Genomic DNA, 22793 nt, shown 5'->3' with positions numbered 1-22793 from the left:
CGCAAAATTGCAGGCAGTCCTCCAAAACATTACACCACCAAAACAAAATCTGCTTATCAAAATACAATATGCTATTTTGCCTTCCTTTCTAGGGATTCTGAAACCTCATCTTTTTTTTTCTCCAAAACAAATCCTCTTTTTTGTATGAGCTCAGTGAGAGCGTAGGACCCCAAGAACTTGTGACCTGCTTGTGTCCATAGAGACCTTATTGCTCAACCCCTTCATAAACAGTTTTATTAACATCAGCATAAATAAGTGTTTCTCTTGAAATGTTCCCTCGAAAAAAAAGAATTTTCTGAAAGACATAATATTTACTGTAAAGTCGTCAGGAAAGCTCTGAGCTCTTTGTTTAGGATTCTCTCTTATGCTGTTAACAGCTTGAAAGCCCGCCTTAAAGGCCATTTACTTCTAGCTTTTTAAGTCTGAACTGGGTTTATCTTACTAATCTTCAAAAAGTCTGTTGCTGTTTCTTGTTCCTGTTTCCTAAACTCCCAGATGCTAGCTCTGCCTTCAGGTTTGGCTGTTGCTTTTGATTTCGCACTTGGTCTCCTACTAGAAAACTGAGGTTTTCTCACTCATAGTGAGTAGCCTAAAATTATTTGTTCACTCCAATACTGCTGTTCTATGAGACAAGATCAAGGAAAGTATTTTGGTCTTCTACATACCAAGGGAGGAGAAGATGGTTGCAGAAGAATAAGAATGGGAAAAGAAAAGAAAGAAAAAAAAAAGAAAAAGAAAAAGAAAAGACAGCTAGTCTATTCATATGAAAAGTGAAGGAAGAAAAGGTTCATAGTTGTATTCGAAAATTCATATTTCTGCAGTGCTGATTTCAGACTCTTTAATAACAAAGCAAAATAAGATAGTCCTACTGCTAGTGATACAGGACCATACCCTGCAGTATAACATACAGTATATGAGGTCATACCATTAGAGCTTAAATTACTAAAGCATGGAGCAAAACATGACAGTAACAAAATCACAGAATGGTTGAGATTGGAAGGGACCTGTAGAGATCATCTAGTCCAACCCCTCTGCTCCAGCAGGGACACCTAGAGCACAGGGCACAGAGTGGCATTCAGGCAGGTTTGAAAGATCTCCAGAGAAGGAGACTCCACAACCTCTCCGGGCAGCCTGTTCCAGGGCTCTGTCACCGCCACAGGAAAGTTGTTCTTCCTCATATGCAGGTGGAACTTCCTGTGTTTCAACTTACACCCACAACGCCTCGTCCTGTCACTGGCCACCACGGAGAAAAGCCTGGCCCCATCCTTGTACAATCACCCCTCAGGTACTTGAACATGTTGACCAAATCTCCTTTCAGCCTTCTCTTCTCCAGACTAAGCAGGCCCAGCTCACTTAGTCTTTTCTCATACAACAAATACTCCAGTCCCTTAATCATCTTTGTGGCTCTCTGCTGGACCCTCTCTAGAAGCTCCATGTCCTTCTTGTTCCGGGGAACCCAGAACTGCACCCAATACTCCAGGTGCGGCCTCACCAGAGCTGAGCCCAGGGGGAGAATCCCCTCCCTCGACCTACTGGCAACGCTCCTCCTTATGCAGGCCAGGACCCCTTAGGCCTTCTTGGCCACGAGGGCACATTGCTGACTAATGGTTAACCCGTTGTCAACCAGGACTCCCAGATCCCTCTCTACAGAGTTGCTTTCCAACAGGACAACCCCTATTCTGTCCTGGTGCCTGGGGTTATTCCTCCCCAGGGGCAGGATCCTGCACTTGCCCTTGTTGAACCTCACAAGGTTCCTCTCTGCCCAACTCTTCATCCTGTCTAGGTCTCTCTGAATGGCAGCACAGCCCTTGGGAGTGTGGGCCACTCCTCCCAGTGTGGTGTCATCTGCAAACTTGTTGAAGGTGCACTCTAAATTAGTATTTCGTAGAATCATAGAATGCTTAAGGTTGGAAGGGACCTCTAGAGGTCATCTAGTCCAATATTTAAAACATACTAACAAAGTAACTGTGAAAACAGACAATATTTATTCACTCTGTTAACCCTCTCACTCTTTATTTCATATTTGTGGGAAAAGTATAATTATGCATTTTAGTAAGCCCTTTTCCTGATGTGTAGTCCCTAAACAGAGGCATAGTGGTAAAGCAAATCTATAGCAAAGCTATCTGAAGGGTGAGAGACACTGTGGTTCTCTTGTAATTTCTCTGCTAAAAGCTATCAAAATGTATGAGACTGTGAACATGCATTTTTCAATCAATAGCAAAGAAAAATGACAGACTGCTACTCGTTAAGGCTTCTATCATTCTCTCAAATGCTATCCTAAGATTTCCCAATTTACTTGAACTTGGAATGATGTATGAGGATTATAATACACAGATTAACTTTCGCTTTTAAATCATATACAGAATTGGGGTTTCCCTTCTACATCCCTGAATTAAACTGGACTTGAATAACATTTTTATTTGATTCTGGAAAATAGGAAACTATTTATCATTGCCCACCACACACCAAGAATGAAACTCTACATGACAAGAGATCTGTAATTCTTTCTAAATGAAATTCTCCCTCAGCTGTGAGAATACAATACAACAGAGGATGAGACAATGAAATGTTTCTGCACAGAGCACAGTGTTGTACAGCCTCAGAGAGCCTCTCCTGCCAGCTGTTAATTGTAACCTAGCAACAGCAGGTGTCAGAAACGGGCACCACAAGCACCAGCAAAACGTCTTCGGTCATAATCAAATAGCATCAGTGGTGCAAAACAAATAGGGAAAAAAAAAAAAAGGAAAAAAATCATTCCTGGGTGTTCCAGCCCATATGCTCTGCTAAAATAAAGTTGCAGATAAGCATAAACAAAATGCACACTGACACATACTCTCTGGTTGTGTCGGTCAGCTCGGAACAAGTATTCTCCACAGTCTTGCCAGCCTTCGTTCTGCAGTGTAGACTTGAAACTGCAAATGTCTCTCAACCTTGTTATTTATTAATGAAAGAAGAGAGCTGGGTTTCATCAGTGAGGTACCTCCCTTAGTAATACATGGCAGGTTCCCCCTCACATGACTCCACGCGCTGGGAAGTGATACCGCTGAGAGGCCTGTTAGTGTATGAATGAGATGATCACAGTGTGGTGCCAGGTGTGAAAAGAATAGAAATGCAGAAGGCAAGCACCTTTGGCTGTGGGAAACCACCAATACCATTTACACAAATCTTTTACTTTGGGGAAAAGAGTCCCTTTCATGGGCAATCTGCTCACCAAGAACAGTGCAGACAACCCTGAGAATGGGTGCGTCCTCTTGATTTTCCTAGATGCTACTACTGGAGATACCAGTGGTTTGCAGATTGCTACAGTGAACACTGCTTAATAATTTACTTTTAAAGGGTCTTTCCCTGTTCATGACAAGATACTTCTAAGTCTGTATTTAATCAAATGCTATGCCATTTTGTAAGCTCCTTGGCACTATCCTTCCTTGCATCTGCCAAGCTTCCCTTCTTCACATCACCAAAACTCTTCATCATACACTTGTCTGATTTTCCTACAAGTACTTGAAACTGCCTCTGCTTCCAAATCTTATGTATTTGAGATTAAATTAGATATATTATCCTAAGTTACCTTCAGTCAGTCTTTTACGAGATCCAATATATGCTCCATACTTGCTTGCTTGGTAATTTCAAGATGAATTAAGGATAATAATTTTGAGGTTTGTTTTGAAATTAAAACAAACTAACAAAACAAACAACTCCTGGACAACTAGTTGTGCAAGTAACCTAAAAAACTGCACTTTCCTGTTATCCCTACTCTTGATTATTTTGTTACTTTGAGTTGTGGCTTCCTTACTGCAGTTATATCTCTTTATTCACAGAGTTCTCATCTCAGCCCTCATGGCATTACATTATCCTTTGGTAGTCATATGACTGAAGGTTGGGATGGTTGCTAAGTTAAGAAGGGAAGCAAATACATTCTTATCTGTTTTTTTTTTCTTTTTTTTCTTTTTCTTCTGCTTTGTAGGACAGCAGGAAAGTTAAGGGAAAGAAGGGTAATTTTTAGAACTGATAGTAACAAAAAATCCATGTTTGTCCTGTTGGAATAGAAAAGTATATGGTGGAGAACTGACTTGAAACATATAAGGCAGAATAAGCTGGCTTAATGCCAAAATCCACATTTTCAAAACAGGTTAAATTCAACAGAATATATTAAAAGGCTTAAATTATTAAAATGCATTTGTTACCTCTGCTCCTTGCCACGAAGCTTACCTTAGAGTAAGGTTGTGTGAAATATGAGGGCATCTAGTTTATTAAACTATCAGCTTAAGGAATATTCATTATAAAAGAAATAACAAGTAAGGAAAGAAGTGATAAGCATTCCGGCACATAGACGTTATGAGCCAGTGATAAGGGACACAAAACTGAACACCAGAACTCCTCTGTTGCCAACAGATGGGCAACTAAGGGATCATTCAGGCACAGACTTGAAGAGGGTTGATCCCAACTGTGTAACTGATGGGGAGAGGGAAATCCATATGACTATTGTGAGTATTATGGGATATGTCAGCAGGCTGTGGGACTTTGCAAAACTTACTAAGGCAGAGAAAGAGTGGTCATGGTCAATTAGGGAGGAAAAAGTATGTCAAAATAGAGGGGACACTCAAGACGTGAGCCAGAGGCAGATGAGGGAGTCTAGGGTCCAGGCATGGATAGGAGGCAGGTTGTGAGCCCACACTGATCATCTGAGGCATCTGAGGTTGTGTGGGTGCTTGTGAGATGAGTGTGTGAGTGCATGCATGTGTTTTGCTGGCATCCAATGCAAGTTTCTTGGTCTTCTGAGCTGGATCTACCTGAATATTATTTTAATGATCAGAAATTAACTAGCTGATTGATGGGGCTACCATTTAAGTCAGCATCCTGTAGGCAAAAATATAAGGAACAGAACAAAGGAATCTAATACTTCATTTTACTTCATGGTGCCTTTTCAGGGGAGAGGTAGTGGGAAATATTAATAGAAATGAAAAATACATGTAAAATATAAAAGATACACTGATCTGAAATTGTTGCACTGAAAATCAGTATTGCTTTGATGTTTGCCATTGCAAAGACTCAATAAAGTGTAATCATCTGTATTACTGCAATTTAATTAGGCCTGGGAATCAGATGGAACTATAAAAACCACTTCTCCTTACAGATGTCTCTCACTGCCTGAATCTCAAATTAAGAAACTCGAGCTTTGTATCCTGCTTTTCAAAAAATTATGACAAGTCAGAATTTAATTTCAATGCAAGAATATTTTGGAATACAGCATTTTTCTGAGGTAGTCTCCAAAAAGGCTAGCATTTGTTAAATGACTATAGAACAGTATTTTGTAATGCAGGATTTGTGTTTCAAGGTATATAAGTGTTAGTTGTTAGCAAGAGTCTAGAACTACATCATCTGAAAGTAATTTACAAAGGCAGAGAACGTGTTGCTTAAAATATACTATTAAATGTAAAATGACGTAATACATTTTTGCTCAAATAAAAAAACCCACTTATTAGAAGACTTATGAAATCAGAGACCAATTCAGATATTTTTCAAGTAGGATATCAGCCATGTCCTTACCTTAATGATAACTTATTAGCATTACTAAATTGTATTTCAAATGCACCATACAATTCTTGTTTAGCTATTTTTTCTGCAAGCCCTTTTCATGTTCTTCAGATATTGATATATTTACTATTATATTTTTGCAGTATAGAGACTTAATAGTGCTAGATAAATTGAAAAACGAAAGCCTCTTAAGCATTTGCTGTTTTAAAACTTATTTAATTGTGGAAGGTCTGGGGTTTTCTTTTGCCAATATATTTCTACATTTCAGTTGATTACGAATGCATGGGTACCAAAAGAGGTGGTAAAGCATATTCTGATATAATTTCTATCAGGGATCACATGAAGAGGCTTTGGAAGTCTCATGAAAGTGTTTTCCTAACACATCTTTCTGTCTAGATTCTTTCTTTTCTACATGCAAGTAAGAACTTCAATATATTTAAAAGTTACACGGTCATCCTCTGATTCTCATTGAACATCTCTACCAGTTTGGCAAACACAAGATTTTTTTATCTTGACAACTGACAGACAAGTGTTTTCATTTGGAATCGTTATACAAAACCAAGCTGAATCTTGAAATGTTGGGGAGTCACGCATTGCTATTATTCTTATGTTTCAGTATCTCTTTTGAATAATAGCTACTTTCTGAAGAAACATTTCTACAGAGGTAACTATACTATTTTATAGATATGTAAACATGTAGCCTCCTTTTCCTGTCAGATGCAATTTATATAATACTATCTTGAAGTGCTGTGTAGATTTCTGATCCTGTTATGAAAAGGAGCTCAGTGTGGAACTACTGGAGAGAGTGCCTGTTCAGGTGCAAAAGGAAAAAAATAGTCTCTTTGGATTTGTGCTATAATAGAACATTTCAAATTTTGATATTATTAAATCATAAGAGCTTCTCAAATTTGCCTAATTAAAAATATAAAAAAAGAAGATACCTTGTAGAACAAAAAAGATAAGCAGCAATTTGTCTCAGTTAAAAGGATGTCTTTCAGGCTATTATCTATCACATTACTACTACTAAATATGCTTAAATATTCTCCAACACACTCACCTCTTTTTGACGGTACTTAATTGCCAGTTTCAGTCTTGCAAGATCATTACCACTTTGTTCTTCTATCAAGCTATTATCATCTCTGTAATTAAGAATAATTTCCAATTCCCTAGAACTCCGTGTCTGATCCAGAAGATCTTTTGCAAATTGCTTGCATTGCCGTGACAGTTCCTCATACTCCGACTTAAATTCATTTTCCACTTTACTCAGTTCCTGCAGCTCCCAGCTCAGCTGGAAAGCAGTAAGGAAAGGATCCTCGCTGGACAAAGCAATCAGGGATGGGCTTGCCAGGGCCTTGTAGATATTGAGCCTGGATCGAGAGTGGCGAAGGCTGTCCACGTCCGAACTTGAGACACATTCAACGCAGTTGCAGCGGACCTCGTGAGGCCGGGGCACAGAGACCCCTTTCTGCACAAGGAGCTTGATGATTTCGTAGTTGTTTGTGTGGGCAGCCAGAATAATGGGAGTGATATCTGGTGTAAATTCAGAGAACTGCTTGTCCAGAAGGATTGGTGGCACCTGTAAGACAAAGAAGAAATGCTTACAGGCCTCTTAATTGAACAACAGCTACAGAATATTAAGCTGCAAGTTTACTACTTATTACTCTTACAGATGGATCTTTGTTTCCAGGCAGAGTTGATGGAAATGCTTTAAAAATAACAATTCCGTTAATTAACGTAGCGTCTTTCCAATTAATAAATTGTTGTAAACAGAGCGAGATTTTTCATGAAACCTGTTTGTATGTAAACAGCCCATGGGTAACAATTTGTTAGAGCCAAGGATTAGCTACACAAAGAATAGCTGCATTTAAATGTTCAGATCAGGTCCCTTGAACTGCCAGCTCTAAGCAAGATGGAATTGTTTCGTGTTCTCCTTGTGGTTTGCCTAAGCTTTCAAAAGATGACAGAATCATGGAGAAATAACAGTGATTCTCACAAGGAAATTGTGACCAGAGACAGAGAAGCTAGAGTTATAAAATAAAATGGGAAAGTAAATGAGAAAGGAAAGATACAAGTTCTTAAGGGGCTGTTCTGAGCCACGATTGCATAGAGATATAAATTTACCCACTGTGAGGAGTCTAAGGTCCTAATGCTCCACTGAACACTCACATGTGCACCCATACAAACCTGTTTTTTAAGAATATGGGAAAGTAATAGCATGGAGCTCCAACAGCGGAAAAATTAGGAGAGAATTTTTAAATCCTAGTGTGTGTTTCTGTATTTTCAGTCTTCTGGTATGTTTCTATATTTTATAACAAAGGACTGTAAGTTCTTTCATTTAAAGCTTTTTTCCCTGTTTTACAATATCAGTATCCAAAATCTTTCCCGTATGAAGACAGCTCATTAGATGGGACAGTAAAGCTATATGAGTGTAATTAGCCAACATCAATCAGTGAAGTGGTACTAGTAGCACTACTTATAATCACCTTTGAGCCACTACTTAATAACCTGCAAATTCAATCTACATCAGCTAGAAAAAGACATAAGTATTGATCCAGGCTAGTGAGTCTGATATATCTCTAGATTTACAGTGATATAATATATCTCCTTAGTCATGATATACTTATTTAATCGTTCAATCTGCAACAATTTTCCTTCCTTATAATCCTATTATGTAACTTAAAGCATTTCTCTTTTATTTCTCAATTTTAACTTACCTTCAGGACTCCCTTGCTTTTTCAGTCTATTCACTATTATGTCAAGTAGTTGAAGCAGTAACTCGACCAACACAATATCGCTGTATCCCATTTCTAGCTTTTTCAATCTGAAAGTCATTATTTCAACACAATATGCAGAGTACACAAAAGGTACTTGTTAGCATTATCAGATGATGTTGAAAATGAAGTGATTTCTTTGTGCATCCCTGCTTACTACTAAGATTCACATATCAGAGCTCATCTAGCAATTCTATAGTACAGAGTGGAGTAATGACATTACAGGACTGCTTCGTCTTTACAGACTACTTGTAGTGCTGTTAGGAAAGGATACGTTATTTTTATCGGTAAACTCAGCACAGCAATTTAAAAGCACATTGAGAGCAGCTCTTCACAGTATCTGTGAAAATCAGATTTTCAAAAGAAAATCATCCCAGTTTTTAAACCCTTTGGAAGTGGCTGCACAGAGGTACTTTTGTCATACTAGGAGAAACCAGCCAGAAGTTGAATGATGCTCCTTGAAGAGGAGGAATTTTGGCTAAAAAGTTGTCTGAAGCCTATGGAAATATCTGACCAGTAGAAGGGCAAAAAGATACCTGAAAGAAGTCTTATGGCAAGGGAATGGCCTCCTTGCCAGGTGGTAAAATCACAACTGAAAAAGAAGAAAGTTAATAAGAAAAAGGTAAAGGATGTGAAAACTGTTAGAATGCGTTGAAACAACGTTTAGAGTCTTGGTGGGAAAGAAGTGGCGGAAAAAATGGAATGCACAGAATAAGGCGTAAACTTGAGAAAAAAAAAGGAAAGTAGAATGAAATTAATCTAAAAAAAGTTATTTTGTAGATTTAAAAATGGGTATTTTTTCTCCTTCTAATAGATACACTTTCTGTATTTTGAACATCTTTTAGCTATTCTACATGTAAAACAACTCATGTTCCTCCAATGGGAGTGGCTGCATGTATAAGAGCTGCTATGTGTGTGGACTGCATGGTAGGGACCTAGGCACTGATTAGCTGAATAAGAGAATTACTTTGGGAGATGGCTCTTATTCATGAAAAATGTGCTGTAAAGTCAAGATGCAGAAACATCCTTCAGTTGTGCAGTCACACCTCTCTCAGGAAAATCTTCTCTGACCTACAATTCTGGGAATTCTGGGAAGGTATGTGGAGTCAGTAGGCAAAAAATTTCTATCCTCCTTCCCATGCACACAAACATGCACACTTGCCTGTGCAGCAATGGTGAAAGCCAGTGGAGACTATTTTAGCACAGACTATTTCTGAGCTAGCCCACCCATCCTCACAGCTACATGCAGATGGAGCTACTGGACATTATTAGCTTTCTTCACCATCCTCCCTATAAACTAAGGAAGTTTACAGCCAAAGTTTTTTACCTAAGCTGATGCTGAGCAAGTTCTCTGTTGATTTCCTCTTTCTTATTCTGAAGTACATATGAAAAGTAATACTCTCATGTAGTGTGCACAGGCATACAGAGAAATATGGGTTTGAAATTACTCAGTAAGTAGAGAACTCAGCTGAATATTTACTGCAGGTACAGTTGGGAAACATTCAGAAAGGCCAGCGAGCACAAGAGCTGTGTGCTCTGACTGCTGTCAGGGCAATAACCACAACCTTAGCATGTGCCTTCATGTGCCTTCTCAGAAAACTGTGTCTATTTCTACTCCGCTCCATTGGAATTCATATAATGCTTTCAGTGCATCTCTGAGTCATGTGTCACCTCCAGGATGAACAGTGTGGAGTGCCCTGAGAACACTCATATGTCTAGACCACTTTCTTATTCCTGGTCACTATGGACTGGGGCATGAAACCCATTTTGCTTTATACTCTGTATGTGACATCAGTGGGGAAAACAAGACCCAATTCCAGCCCTTGAGCCTCACTGAATATTTTAGCCTTAGATTTATCTTCCCTTTTATTTACATATTATGTAGAAAGACATACATTCATACACACAAGCAGATATCTGTGTGCACTTCTCCTGCTGTCTAAATTGCAACTATAGTCAAAGCTTCTTAAGCAATCCTGGGAAGATATGAAAATGCTTACAGAGGTCAGTACTTTTTGGTATTTGGATTGAACTTTTGGTCCATCATACACATAAAGAAGGATTTACTGGAAGGAAGATTGTTGCGTTTTGACAACTTTTGCCACAACTAGTAAAACTCTCTTTTGGCCCTGAAGTCAGAGAGCCAGGGAGTGGAGAACTACAAGGGTAAAAATCTCAAGGATGCAAAAAACTCCAAACTCACCAACTGCTCAGGGTATTGGTATGTTATTATTTTGGTTCTTTCTGACTGTAATAAAGTAATATTTGCTCCCAGTCCTGCTAGAACCTAGGGCTATCTTTAAACATCATTAGCTTCAATCTTCTCTGAAATGTTAGCAGAGACACGACTTCAAACAACATAGCATTAAAATGATTGACTTGTATATGGGGTCCATTAACTCAAAGCTGTTTGTATTTCTTGTAGCTTATCAAAATCTTTAATCTTCAAGTAACTCAGCTATAGCACTGATGAACACATTTTGGAATTCATATCATCAGAATTTACCTAAATATAGAAGTGTGTATTGGATCATTTCAGCCTTAACTCACAGAAACATTTAAATGGCAAATCCTATGACTGTGACTTTTATTGCATCATGACTGTAACCCCTGACCTTCCACCTCCTATTTTAAGATTTTCCACTCATTCTACCTGAAGATATACAGCATGCTGAAGCAATAGGGTCAAATTATTCCCTTATCTAGATCATAATGAAGTACTTAACTTCTGAAGTTCCGCCTGCTCTCACGGCACTCAGAACATTTCAGCATTTAACTGTTGACCCAAAGTACTTCCTCTGATGTCATCAGACTTGCATTGATTTTTACTTTATAATTACTGAAAAAAACAATTCTCTTTTAAGAGGCCAAAACAAATAACCAATACTCACTGAAATTACTAACACATCTTCAATACTTAAGAGGATATTTGCAGAAAACATATGCATCCCCTTTAAATCCTGAGAGAAGGAAAGTTAGTAGATTGTACAGTCACTGCCTGCAACTGCAGCTTCTGAAGGCATGATATACTTGGGAGTTATTATGTGAAGTGTGAGGCTGCTTAAACTTAGAAGTGTCAAATGATTTTTTTCTTCTCATACTTAATGGAAGTTTTCCTACCTGAACAGTATTTAGAGGTCTAAGGAAAGCAATTTGGGTAGCACATGCTTGTATGCATGACTGTATGGGGATGACAAGCAGAAGAAGAAGTGAAATAGAGAGAGAAAAAAAAAAGAAAGCACATATCAAAATATGTACATTTCAGTGCTCAAGGACATACATTTTTGTTGCATTCCTTTCCCTGTGCTCACTGTAATTGGGAATGAGTCAGCCTGATTTAGGCGCCTAATAAGTTGTTGAGTACCAAGGGGAACAGCCCTCCTAAATAGTATGTGTTCATGGTCCCTGTATAGTCCATGCAAAGCGAAATCCCTTTACTTTCACAGAAAGAGAAAACTGTTCTATATTAATGTCAGCAAATGTTGAGACATTTTCTTTCTCTAGTAATATAATATCAAGGTAGAGGAGCCTTTTTTGAAGATCTGTTAGACATTCAGGAAACTGAAAAAGATAATAGTGACTCTAGGTACATTCATGTCTTCATCTAAATTCTCATAGGGCTTTCATTATTTTTATATTTTAATAGAAAGACTGAAAACTGAAGAGTGTGTTTACCTGAAGTTTATGTGGGAGAGGTCAAAGTCTAGGTAAGGCAGCTTATTTTAGTGGTCACCTGGATTGTTTGGTTTCTACTTAGCTTGTCTAGTTGTTGTCTTTGCTTATATACTTTTTTTTCTCTCTTTTGTTTTTCTTTTTTTTCCCCCTCTCTCTCCGCCTTTTTTTTTTTTTTTCCTGTAAAGGAGACCAAATCTTGCAATACTGCAAGTAAGTCAGGGGAATAAATGACCAAACCATGTCAACATGTCAATCATGTTGTCAAAAAAGGAGAAAAAAAAAAACAAAGCAAAGAATAACAGGATATATGACAGATAAGAAGATGGAGGAATATGTCTTGTCTCATGCATTAGCTACCTCATATTAAGAAATTAATATCATAAAGGTGTGTCATCAAGCTCATCAGTTGCTTCAGCACTGTTGTTCTAGAGCAGCCATTGTCAGTCAAGAACCTTGAAAATGCTGAACTCCATACACTTCAGTAGAGTACACAACACACAAGTTATCCCTATGCTGATGCAGTTTGCTGGCTCTCATTTTTACTTCACCATGTGAAGAGACCATGTCCCTTATTTGGTTTTATATATTATAATATCAGCTAAAATACTCTTTGACTACAGTGATTTGAGTAGTTCTACCCAGCAGGATTCAAAATATCCACCAGCCCCAATGCATTTCACATGCACTAAATCACTGATAAACTCCCAGATTACAACTTGAACTCAGCAGCCAAATAACCACAGTGTGTCGTGAAAGTTATGCTGAACCTGACCTCACCAAGCTGTACAAAGCACAGACTTGCAGATTTGGCCCTAGGTCCTTCTCTTTGCGCCCGGACACTCGCTGTGCTCTTCAACAGCTGGCACACAGCTCTGCCAGGGAGCATGCAAGGCAGCCACGGCAAGCTCAGAGGAAGCATCACTGCGGAGCAGCATGAGGAACACAAGCCGTATAAAACCCATCTGGTTTATTGTCATTCTCTGCTTTCCATAGGCAGCTTCGCTGGCCTCCCTGAATAGGACTCAGCTTGTTTATTGTCCTTTGACTCATTATATTTTCTAAATTACTTGGGCAGGGAAGTGCCACACACTTCATGTGTCTCTCAAGCATTTTCTTTTCTTTTACAAAATTCTTCCTCCATGTTAAAGCTTTTTTTTTTTTTTTTTTTTCTTCCTCCAGGAAACAGGCATGCACAAAACCTAATCTGTGCTCTAAGCAGTTGTAAGCGAACTGACAACAATTTTGGAATTTAACGTAAGTGTGCAGTAACTTAAAATGTCAAATGAAACTTGTAAGAGCTATTGCAACTAATGCACAATTTTAATACTAAATAAACATCTGAAATATGTCCAGTACATAAGGTTTCCTTACAAACTGTGTCCTTTAACATATTCAAACCCATAGTTGAGATGAATACAATCAAGTTGTTTAATGTTCATTTTTCATTTTTCTTTTTTTTCTGGATTATGCCCAAAGGGAGCAGAGCTGATGAAAATGTGGCAGTACATATTTGCAGTTAAGTGATGCCTATCTTCTTGGGTCTTAAATAAAATATAGCTTCTTCATTAAAGTATGCTTAAAATATTAAAATAATGATTCTTAAATAAAATATATTAGGACCTTAAATTGAAATTCTAAATGCTAGACACATAAGGCCATGAAAACTACCATCTATGCTACATTGTAAGATGTAGATCATGGCAAAATAGGTGTACTGACTAGCCAAAATTAGGTCCTAATTACAAGCTCAGGATTTGCGGTGGGCAAGCTTACTTGGATTACAGCTTTGAGATAGAAACATCTTTTGTAAGATTCCAAGCCATGCTATGAAAAAAAAAAAAAAAAGTGGCAAATTTCTTTGGAAAGGAAACCAAGTTTGGTTGTGCAACCAAACAAATCTGACTTAAGGCAACAGGAGCTTGAGAATTCATCTGCATCTCTTGACACATGAATTTTGTTCCTAGTTCTGCCACTAACTTCTGGGTTGCATTAGCAGAGCAACTCTTTGTTTAGTTTTCCAGCTGGGTATATATTTTTAAGTAAATGCTATATTCACCCAGGATGTAATTCCAGTTATGGGCTCACATTGATTTTCGTGACATGATTTAGCCAAATAAAATAATAATTTTTAAAACCAAACATTTCTCTATGGACATTTCTCAGCAAGAGACTGAAAAAAGGCTTTTTGAAACCAGAGGACCAATTTTGCTACATTTTGTTTCAAATCAAAGTACTGTGCTTGAATTATTTTATTACTAAAATTATTAATTTTTAATTTAACAATGTCTTTTATATTTTATTATTAAAATATTACTACTTTTCAGGTCAGCTAAGAAAGGTATGTAAAAGAAATTGTTTTTGATAAGCAACCCAAAAAAAGATACCTAACTGCAGGTAGCTGAAGCTGGGTAAGGTAAATATTCCCCTTAGCAAATGGCCCAATAGAAGTTATTCAGCAGACACATGCCATCTCTGCCAATGCTCTTAACTAGCTCAAAGCTTGGGGGCTTGACTAGCTCATCCTAATACCCAACCCAGACCTGCAAAATGCAAGATTGGCATATTTTAGAAAAATGGGATTCAGGATTCTGCTCATTTTCCCACAGTTTATAAGAATGTATTAGCAGTTAATTAAAAAATACATTAAAAAAAAGTGTCACATGTAGGAGTTTACCCTTTGGCTATTCTCCCCTTCTGGTGGGGCAGATAACGACCTTTTTTGCCTCTCTCACAAGCCCTTCTCCATATGTACCACAAGCACCATAAATATTTCTAAGGATCAGGCCTAAATGTCTCTAATTGCTCCTAATATACATTATTATTAGCAAGAGAGTTAATAGCTAACTTCTCCCCAGTTAGTTAGACTAGTGGTTTATGAGTTATGTAGCCTATTTATTTTGCCCCAATTTTATTTTACAGCTTTGTTGGGGCATGAGTAGGAACAGAGATTTCTCTGGTAATAAATCCCTCTCACACTTAAAGACTCTTTAGTGCTTACCTTTTCATATAAATAGAAATTTTGCAATGATAAATACATTATACAGTCTCAATTGTTTTCATTCTGTTTGATCCAAGTACAAGCTGTGTTTTCAAAAGCTCAGAGTTTTTCTTTCTTGTATCAGTTACACTTAACCTACCATAGCATTTGAGCCAATGGTTTTCTATTGGTTTATTCATGCTCACACTATTGCAGCTGAATCAATTTGTATTTCTTAATAGTCACAGCATGGACTGATGAATTCCAGTTTCTGTGCCAGCCACATTGCACAAAAAACACTTATGCCATATATTAAGAAGAATAACTGCAAAAACATAGTAATTCAGAGGAACCATCATAACCTTTCTAAACAATGAGAATGATTTGTATCATACCACGATGCAAATAACAGTATATGCTTAATACAGTAGCAGAACACTGAAACGAAACAGTGTAAAAGACTTACATGATTGAACCACTGCTATAAAATGGTCAGAAAGGAACTCGGAGAAGGTCTTATTCACCTCCTTCAACTCAAGACACGGTAACTAGATGTAAATCATTCCTGGTAGATATTTGACCAATCCATTCCTTAAGCTCTGCAGTTATGGCTAGATGTTGCACCCTTTGCAGGCAACTGATTTCCCAACTGAGATTTTTTTTCTGATATGTAACCACTCTTTACCTTTGTGCAATGTAAATCCATAATGTCTTGTTCTATAAAATGTGATACAGAATTTCTTTAGTTTGATTTTATACATAACCTCAATACCTTCAGATTTTCTTTATGGGGCATATTTTCTAGTTATCCGGGGCCCCTTATTTCTTTCTGTACATTCCTTATTACTTTTGAGTATAACAGAGGACAAACTCACATATATCTTACAGACAGTACTCTTTTGGATGTCATCAAGTTTATTTTCCTTTTTAAAGGTACTGTAAGATATTGCCCAGTCATTTTTAGGTGGTCTTTTTTTTTGAAACCCAAAATGTTTTTTCCAGAACTATCTTAATCACTTTCTTTCCCAGCCTATACTTGGTCAAATATTTATGCTTACTTAGAACCTTACACTTGCTGATTTTTTTATATATATATTTTATAAAAAATATTTATCCTACTTGTAGAGATCATTCAGAACTCTAATTTTGTCCTCCAACAGTCTTTTGATCCTGCCCAGTTTTGTGTTGTCTGCAAATTTAACATGCCCACTCTTTTCTCTCTTAATGTGAATCAATAGACTGACGAGGACGGACGCCTGCAGATATGCTCCTTTAATTCTTCTGTTTTCTTAATTCTTCCTACCTGACAACTACTCTGAGTTTGTTTTTTTTTTTTTTCTGATGAGTTTTGCTTTAGACTTCTTTCTTTGGTGTTTTCTCTGTCATTTTCTAAAGTCCTCCAAACCTACAGCTTGTAGGTAGACAAGTATCTTTTTTTTTCTTTTTTTCCCCCAAAGTACAGAGAATTTTTACCTGTTCATGAATGAAAATTTTACTGACATGACAAAATTTATTCTTGGAAAATCCAAGGAGATTGCTATTCATCTAGTTATCTTCTAGGTGCTTACAATCAGGATGATAATTTAATAATTTGTTTCAGAATCCTTCCTACAAGTGAAAAGTTGTAGTTTTCCATTTATTTGAAAAAGGAGGATAAAAAATGAAAGGAAATTGGTAACAGGTGGAAACAGAAGGGAGAGATATTAACTTGATATATTTAGGACATGCCTTTCTTGGGTGTGATTGATGACAGATGAAGCCCTCAGTACTTTATTTCTCCCTTTTCTCCTCCTTACAGCTGCGGAAGAAGTCCTCAGCAATTTATTTCTCCTTTTTGTCTCCCTTAGAACTCTGGGAGCTGATTGAAAATATAGCCTATATGTAAAAGTGGTCATTTTAAATAAATGTTTTCCTCTGAACATTATTAAAAGATGCATATGTTCTTCCTTCAGTCAATGTCAATAACTTGAGCAAGGACTGGAAATAGCTTAGAAGTAGATACTCAGCAAGTGGCCATCAGCATATTTTGAATTTGCTTCCAATTTGCACCCTCTCCTCATAAACCTTTTTGAAACTAGGTAAAGCAGAGTTTGTAAGGTAGGAATTCTGAGCATTGCTGTAGCGCTGAAGATGAAAAAGGAAAAAATGTTAATTTTGCTCAAGATCAGTGAAAGACAAAAATGAAAATGTCTTGGAAATATATATCTGATAAGAATTCATTATGGAAATGATTAAAGGAGAAGGCTTATTTTTTCTGTCACTTCGTAATGTAACTCATACAAACTTTTTTTGAAGTAAGCATAGTGTGAGAAAAAAATATCAAAACTTCCTTAATCTTTAGAGTAGAACTAGATCCTTTTCGAATAAGTGTTTCTGAATGGAAGCAGAGATTCTTTTATAAAATGCAATTTGTTTCATAAAGACAAAATCACTTTAATAAAGTTTATGTCTGACATTCCATTTTCTGAGGACCTGTGTTATCTTGTTCAGGTACAAGAATGAAAGAACACTCTTGATTTTCCCTTGTTTTTGTCTTTTCTTAAAATGGCTGCAACAGCTAGCTGAGAAGACGGGAGGAGATTTTGCTTCTCCACTGAGGTCTTGAGATAAATGCTAAAAAAGGACTAAAACAATCATGGATTGGTGACTTCTCAACCATATGTTCAGGAAATACAAGCATCTCAAAGGGAAAAGTGGAAGTTCCTGAACTACTTTACAGCTGGTCACAATTAGTTAGCACTGCAAAATAATTTGAGAAATCTTCATGCCTGGGGATTATACCTTCATGTCTGAGAAAATTAAAAAGGCTATACTCTTAAAACTATTCCCACAGCAAAGTGGGATTAGGGAAATCTGCAAAAGATTTAAGATTTTTTTTTATTTGTTTTTTTTTTTTACAAGAAATGAATACAAAAGGATATGCCAGGAATAGCAAAACCTTATAAACCTGCAGAGGATCCAGAGGAACACTATAATGCACTGTTCCATTGTGTTATTCCTGGTATGTTATTCAATTATACAGTTAGCTAGCAGCAGCTCTACTTTTGGAATCACACTATAAATTTTCAGATTTCATCATAAGAAAAACAGGACTCATTTGTGCAGTAATTAGAGGAAAAGGGTCTTGCAACTGTCTTAGTAGTGGAAAATGGAACTTTCTTCAAGAGACAAAGCCTGAAGTTGAATTTTATCAATTTTGATGATGCTCAGTTCCTTAAAGACATTTGAAGATCCTTCCTGCATGTAAGAATCAAAAAAAATAATTCTGCGGTTTGTGAGATTTTGTGAAGATGGAGCAGTAAACGAAAGTGTTTAAAATCAAAAATCTTCTTTTGATTTTTCTCTACAAAGAGATCAGAGGAGAAAATGTGAGTCAGACATAGTTATCTCCCATCTACTGCACAGAAAGACCAGCAGCAGTGTAGTATGTTATAGGTAGTTTAGGGCTGTACCCTAGAAAAAGACAGTTGAAACTGTTGCCATTTTTTTTTTTTTTTTTGACATCTACAGATAGCTAGCTGCATCTGGCCATAAACAATATGAAATGTAAGGCTTTTTTTGTTCTGTCAGAGGACTCTACACATTGTGACAAACCTGTGGGCTTAGATAATACTTTATGATGAACTTTCAGTAGTGTTTTAATAGCTGAACCGAACATGGAAATACATTTGCCTCTTGCTGCTCTAGGGTGATGATATGGAAGATATTGACCCTGACACTGGCAGATAGGGCAGTTAAAACATTTTTTCTCAGGGCAGCATCTGACATATATGTATATTCCATCCAGAAAATTATTGCTAAATAGCCAGGTTAAACAGATAGTCTTCTACAAAATGGAAGTCTTTATAATCTTATTAAAGAAATGTCAGTTATCTCATGATGGCTTTTGAATTTACTGGGCTAGCATGAAGAGGCATCAGAGGTATTAAATGCCTGCAGGTTTCCTACAAATAGTACAGTGATGAATGAGTGAAATCTGCAGAAAATTCTGGAGTGTGAGCTCAACTGTACTGCTAAATATCAGAGAAATCATACAAAAGATGATATTACCAATGCATCAAGCTCCTAAAAAGCTTTGATGAAGTTTCATAATTTATTAAAAACAAGGATAATTCAATCATGATGCGCATAGCTGCATGGGAATCAGATTTCATAAATTTCACTGCTCACATAAGGATTTAGCAGGAAATGCCCTGTGACAAAAACAAAATTAGTGTTGGAGTGTTGTGGGCTGTGACAACAGTGGTATGTATTTGTTTTTAAATTTTCCAACAGGTTTTCCTATGGTTGAAGACTTTTGTTTTAGAAAATTATTATTAGGGATGATTGTATGCTGACTCCTGTATGCATCCACTGCTGTTTCAGATACCTCTGGGTGTCCTGTTTGACATCTAGTCACAACTCCAGAAAGTCACAGGTCTCCCAGATCCTATGTCATAACTTCCAGGCCAACACACCTCTCTGAGATATTCTAGGATGCCTCACATGTTACTTGTGGGCATCCTAATTCAGCCCTTGGTCACTGCAATCAGAAGAGTCCATAGAGGTCCTATTCTTGACCTAAAGTAGACACTCACATTTTGTCAGCAGATTGCATCGATAAGATTTTCACTGACTTAATGGGAGCTCAGATATCCTGCTTGTATGTGGACGTTTAGGGAGTGGTTTAGCTACCCAAACATACGCATCTGCAACTATTTTATATACCCGAGACCACTGAAGACAAGACTATATCTTAGTCAAAAAGGTTTTATTTTTTGAGCCTCTTTTTGTTCTTGATATCATAGATTTATACTACTGCTCTCAGATCTGCTTAAACTGCATTCAAGCATAGAAAAGCTATTAAAATCATTACCTGAAACCATTGTTGAGTATTGTATTGTACTGTTGAGTCATCAGAAGTCAAAAGCAAGTAATTTTGGAAAAATGAATTCCAGGTATTGGGATTTATGAGATTGCATTATAGGGCACCAAATGCATAATACAGACATTTTGCACATTTTCTTTTTATATTTGCATGCTGTCCCTATTCCAACTGAAAACTTGTGTTTGTGCTGTAAAGTGGAGGTCAATAAACGTGAAACAAATGAAAAGGAAAGCAGAACTCAAAATGTAACCTGTTGAAAAAAAATAATCTTTTCCTCAGTTTTACATGATCTCATTAAATATTTTGTTTTGCTTGAGATTTTTAAATGATTACAACTAATCTACACTAATTTCTTTGTGGCAGAAGTGTTTTCATCTGCAGCATGAGCTGAAAACGGGAGGTGTGGAAAAGCCGGCAAATGATGGAAAAGCAATTAATAATTTTAAGCTTTAAACTTTAGAGGTTTAGTTCACCAGTTGTCTATGACTTAAACTTATATTTGTCATCACTAAGCTTTTCTGAAGTTCTGAAAACTGCTAAAACTGCAGATAATGTTCACAGGTGGTTTAAGTCCCCATTAATAATGCTACCCGCCAGGAATCTTGTAAGAATCCCTATAAGAATCTTGGAAGAATCTTGTACGAATCTTGAAAGAATTTATGCTGCTGATAACAAAACAGCTTTTCATTTTGCACAGGTCAAGAAGCTGTCACATTTCCCCACATTCTGGCATGCTTCTTTTGCCACAGCTTCAATTTGAGAACATTTGAGAAATTTAGCACTCGTAGCAAGGTGATGGATGTATATTGTACAATTCCTTAAAATTGAAATTGCCAGTAGATTTATTTATGAGACTAGCAATACCAGCTTCTGAAGTCTTTCCTTAGTAATTGTCACAGCTTTTTCTATACAGTCGCCCACCCCACCTCATGCATAAAAACACTTTTTTTATTTTGACAAGATCTTATGACACAAACATACAGCCTTTTGTGGACTTAAACAGTTGCCATTCCTCTAAATAATTGCAGAACAGTAATTTTACAAAAAGATATCTCCATCTATTATAAAATAAATCATCTCCACCTTTATGATACAACTCTCCTTTAGAACTACATGTTTCTTCCACATGCCCAGATGCTTACATGATATGCTGTTTTATCCACTTCATTAAAAAAAGTGCAACATCCCTGACACAACCTCACACATTCATGTCTGTCTATTAATATTTTAAAACCTGTTGGGGAATTCCAATTGTTCAGATACCACTGTGAAAAAAATACACGGCTACCCACTCAGGCAGTTGGAAGTGGGAAGAATGAACTTCATGCCCTCTCATTCCTCCTCAAAGCTGTGTACTTCAAGCCCGACAAAATAGCTTAGCATTACCTCCTCCATACTTATTACTAGCTAGACTGTCATTAGTCAGAACATTAAAAAAGGCATTTAGTTCATGAACTTTAGTGGGAGACATTCTCAAAATAAAAGCAATGCTTTACTTTCAATAGAGGAAGTGCATTACATGAGCTGTTGGGACTGATCTTTTCAGAAGATAGAGGGAAATAGTAAGGGAAAAAAAGACAATACTATTAAAACCTTTCTACCTCTGCTGCAGCAGTGTAAGTCCCAGATGTAGATGAACTAGATAAAAATCTGAATTAACTTTTAAAGACAGCTGATCAAACATCTTCATAGTTAAAAGTCCGCTGCTGTTGAACTCGTCCAACAGTCAAAACTGCAGACAGATGCAAGAGTCCCGTGATCCTCTCCATACAATCCACATTGATTGAATTGTGGTTGTCCCACAGTTGAGAAAGGAAAATAATGGGCCAAAGTTGCCTGAATGTTCTGCATATTCTATGAGGAACCCAAATGAGAGTGGTCAGGTCATAGGCAGTGCTCTGGGGAAAGGCACTGGCTCTTTCTCAGAACCCAGACACTCCTTTTTCCTCACAGGGCAATTTCAAGAAGTTTATGGATGCCAAGAACCATGAAAGTACCAGAATGGGTGATGAGGCCAATGCAGAGGTTCTCAGTAGCTAAAGTACTGTCAGATTCAGTTACTGTTAATGAACTGCAGAATCTAGGTTGACACAATCTCTGGAATGGAAAGCTTCTCTGTAGGCAGCTTTCACATTTGTCTCCTTTTTATTTTTTTCATCTCTAAACCTTTTATCTACTTCTTGAAATGCTGCCAGATGGAAAGGACTTTGCCAGCAAAGCTGTCTAGCCTGGTTGTCTGTGTCAGTTCCCGGACAGTTTAAGTGCATACCTGGGCATCCATGTGTCACTCTATGCCACTGACTTAGAAACCATACTGTGCAACACCCTTGACATATCCTCACACAAGACCAGTCCCTTCCTCATGCTTTCATTCTCCCTAGAACAACATGGCAGCACTATTAAAAAATGAGAAGCTGAGACCATTTTGGCATGTAACCAGTCATTGTTTCTTCTGAGCAGAATTGTATGTAGTAGATTCAAGGGAGACAAAGCTTGTATTGTTAACACCTCTTCTTCTTCCCTCCACTCCAAATAAATCATCAATCAGCTAAATATGTGAACATTTATAAAATATAACTTTAGCCTGTAACAGCAACAAAATGTTCCCTCCCCAACCCTGCCTCTAAAAATTCACAGGATAGGAAGTTCTTAACTGATTCTGCCTAGATGATTCTGCCTGTCTGGGAGTTCACAGTGGTTGCTAATGCACTATAATGCCTAACTTATTATTAGCACAGTAAGTAGAAGACAGAGATATGGCATAAAATATTCTCTTCCCCTGACCTTCCTGATTTTTTCAGGAGAGGGGCTACAGACTACGCAGGAGGTGCCTACTATGACTTCTTTTCCACTTCTTATTCCCAGCCCTCTATCAGCTACTTCTCTCTCCTTTTTTTTTTTTTTTTCCCTGTATATGTCATGAGATCACAGCACACAAAAGGGAGCCAAGGAAGAGAAGAGATCATCA

General features: G+C 37.3%; 1 protein-coding gene across 1 annotated transcript in view; it reads right to left on the bottom strand.

Annotated features, from left to right (window-relative positions):
* TRPC4 (transient receptor potential cation channel subfamily C member 4) overlaps positions 1 to 22793 on the bottom strand; it is a 142576-nt gene that overhangs the window by 59588 nt on the left and 60195 nt on the right. Inside the window, exon 3 of the mRNA XM_088522219.1 lies at positions 6593 to 7111. Within this exon, the coding sequence (XP_088378345.1) occupies positions 6593 to 7111 (519 nt within the window). The remainder of the gene's footprint in view (positions 1 to 6592; positions 7112 to 22793) is intronic.

Source organism: Tinamus guttatus, unplaced genomic scaffold (assembly GCF_059628265.1).
Source record: "Tinamus guttatus ecotype Peru unplaced genomic scaffold, ASM5962826v1 Tinamus_guttatus_pri_ptg000150l, whole genome shotgun sequence".
NCBI lineage: Eukaryota > Metazoa > Chordata > Aves > Tinamiformes > Tinamidae > Tinamus > Tinamus guttatus.
Note: the sequence above shows the minus strand (reverse complement) of the source record. Positions and strands in the feature narration are given on the sequence as shown.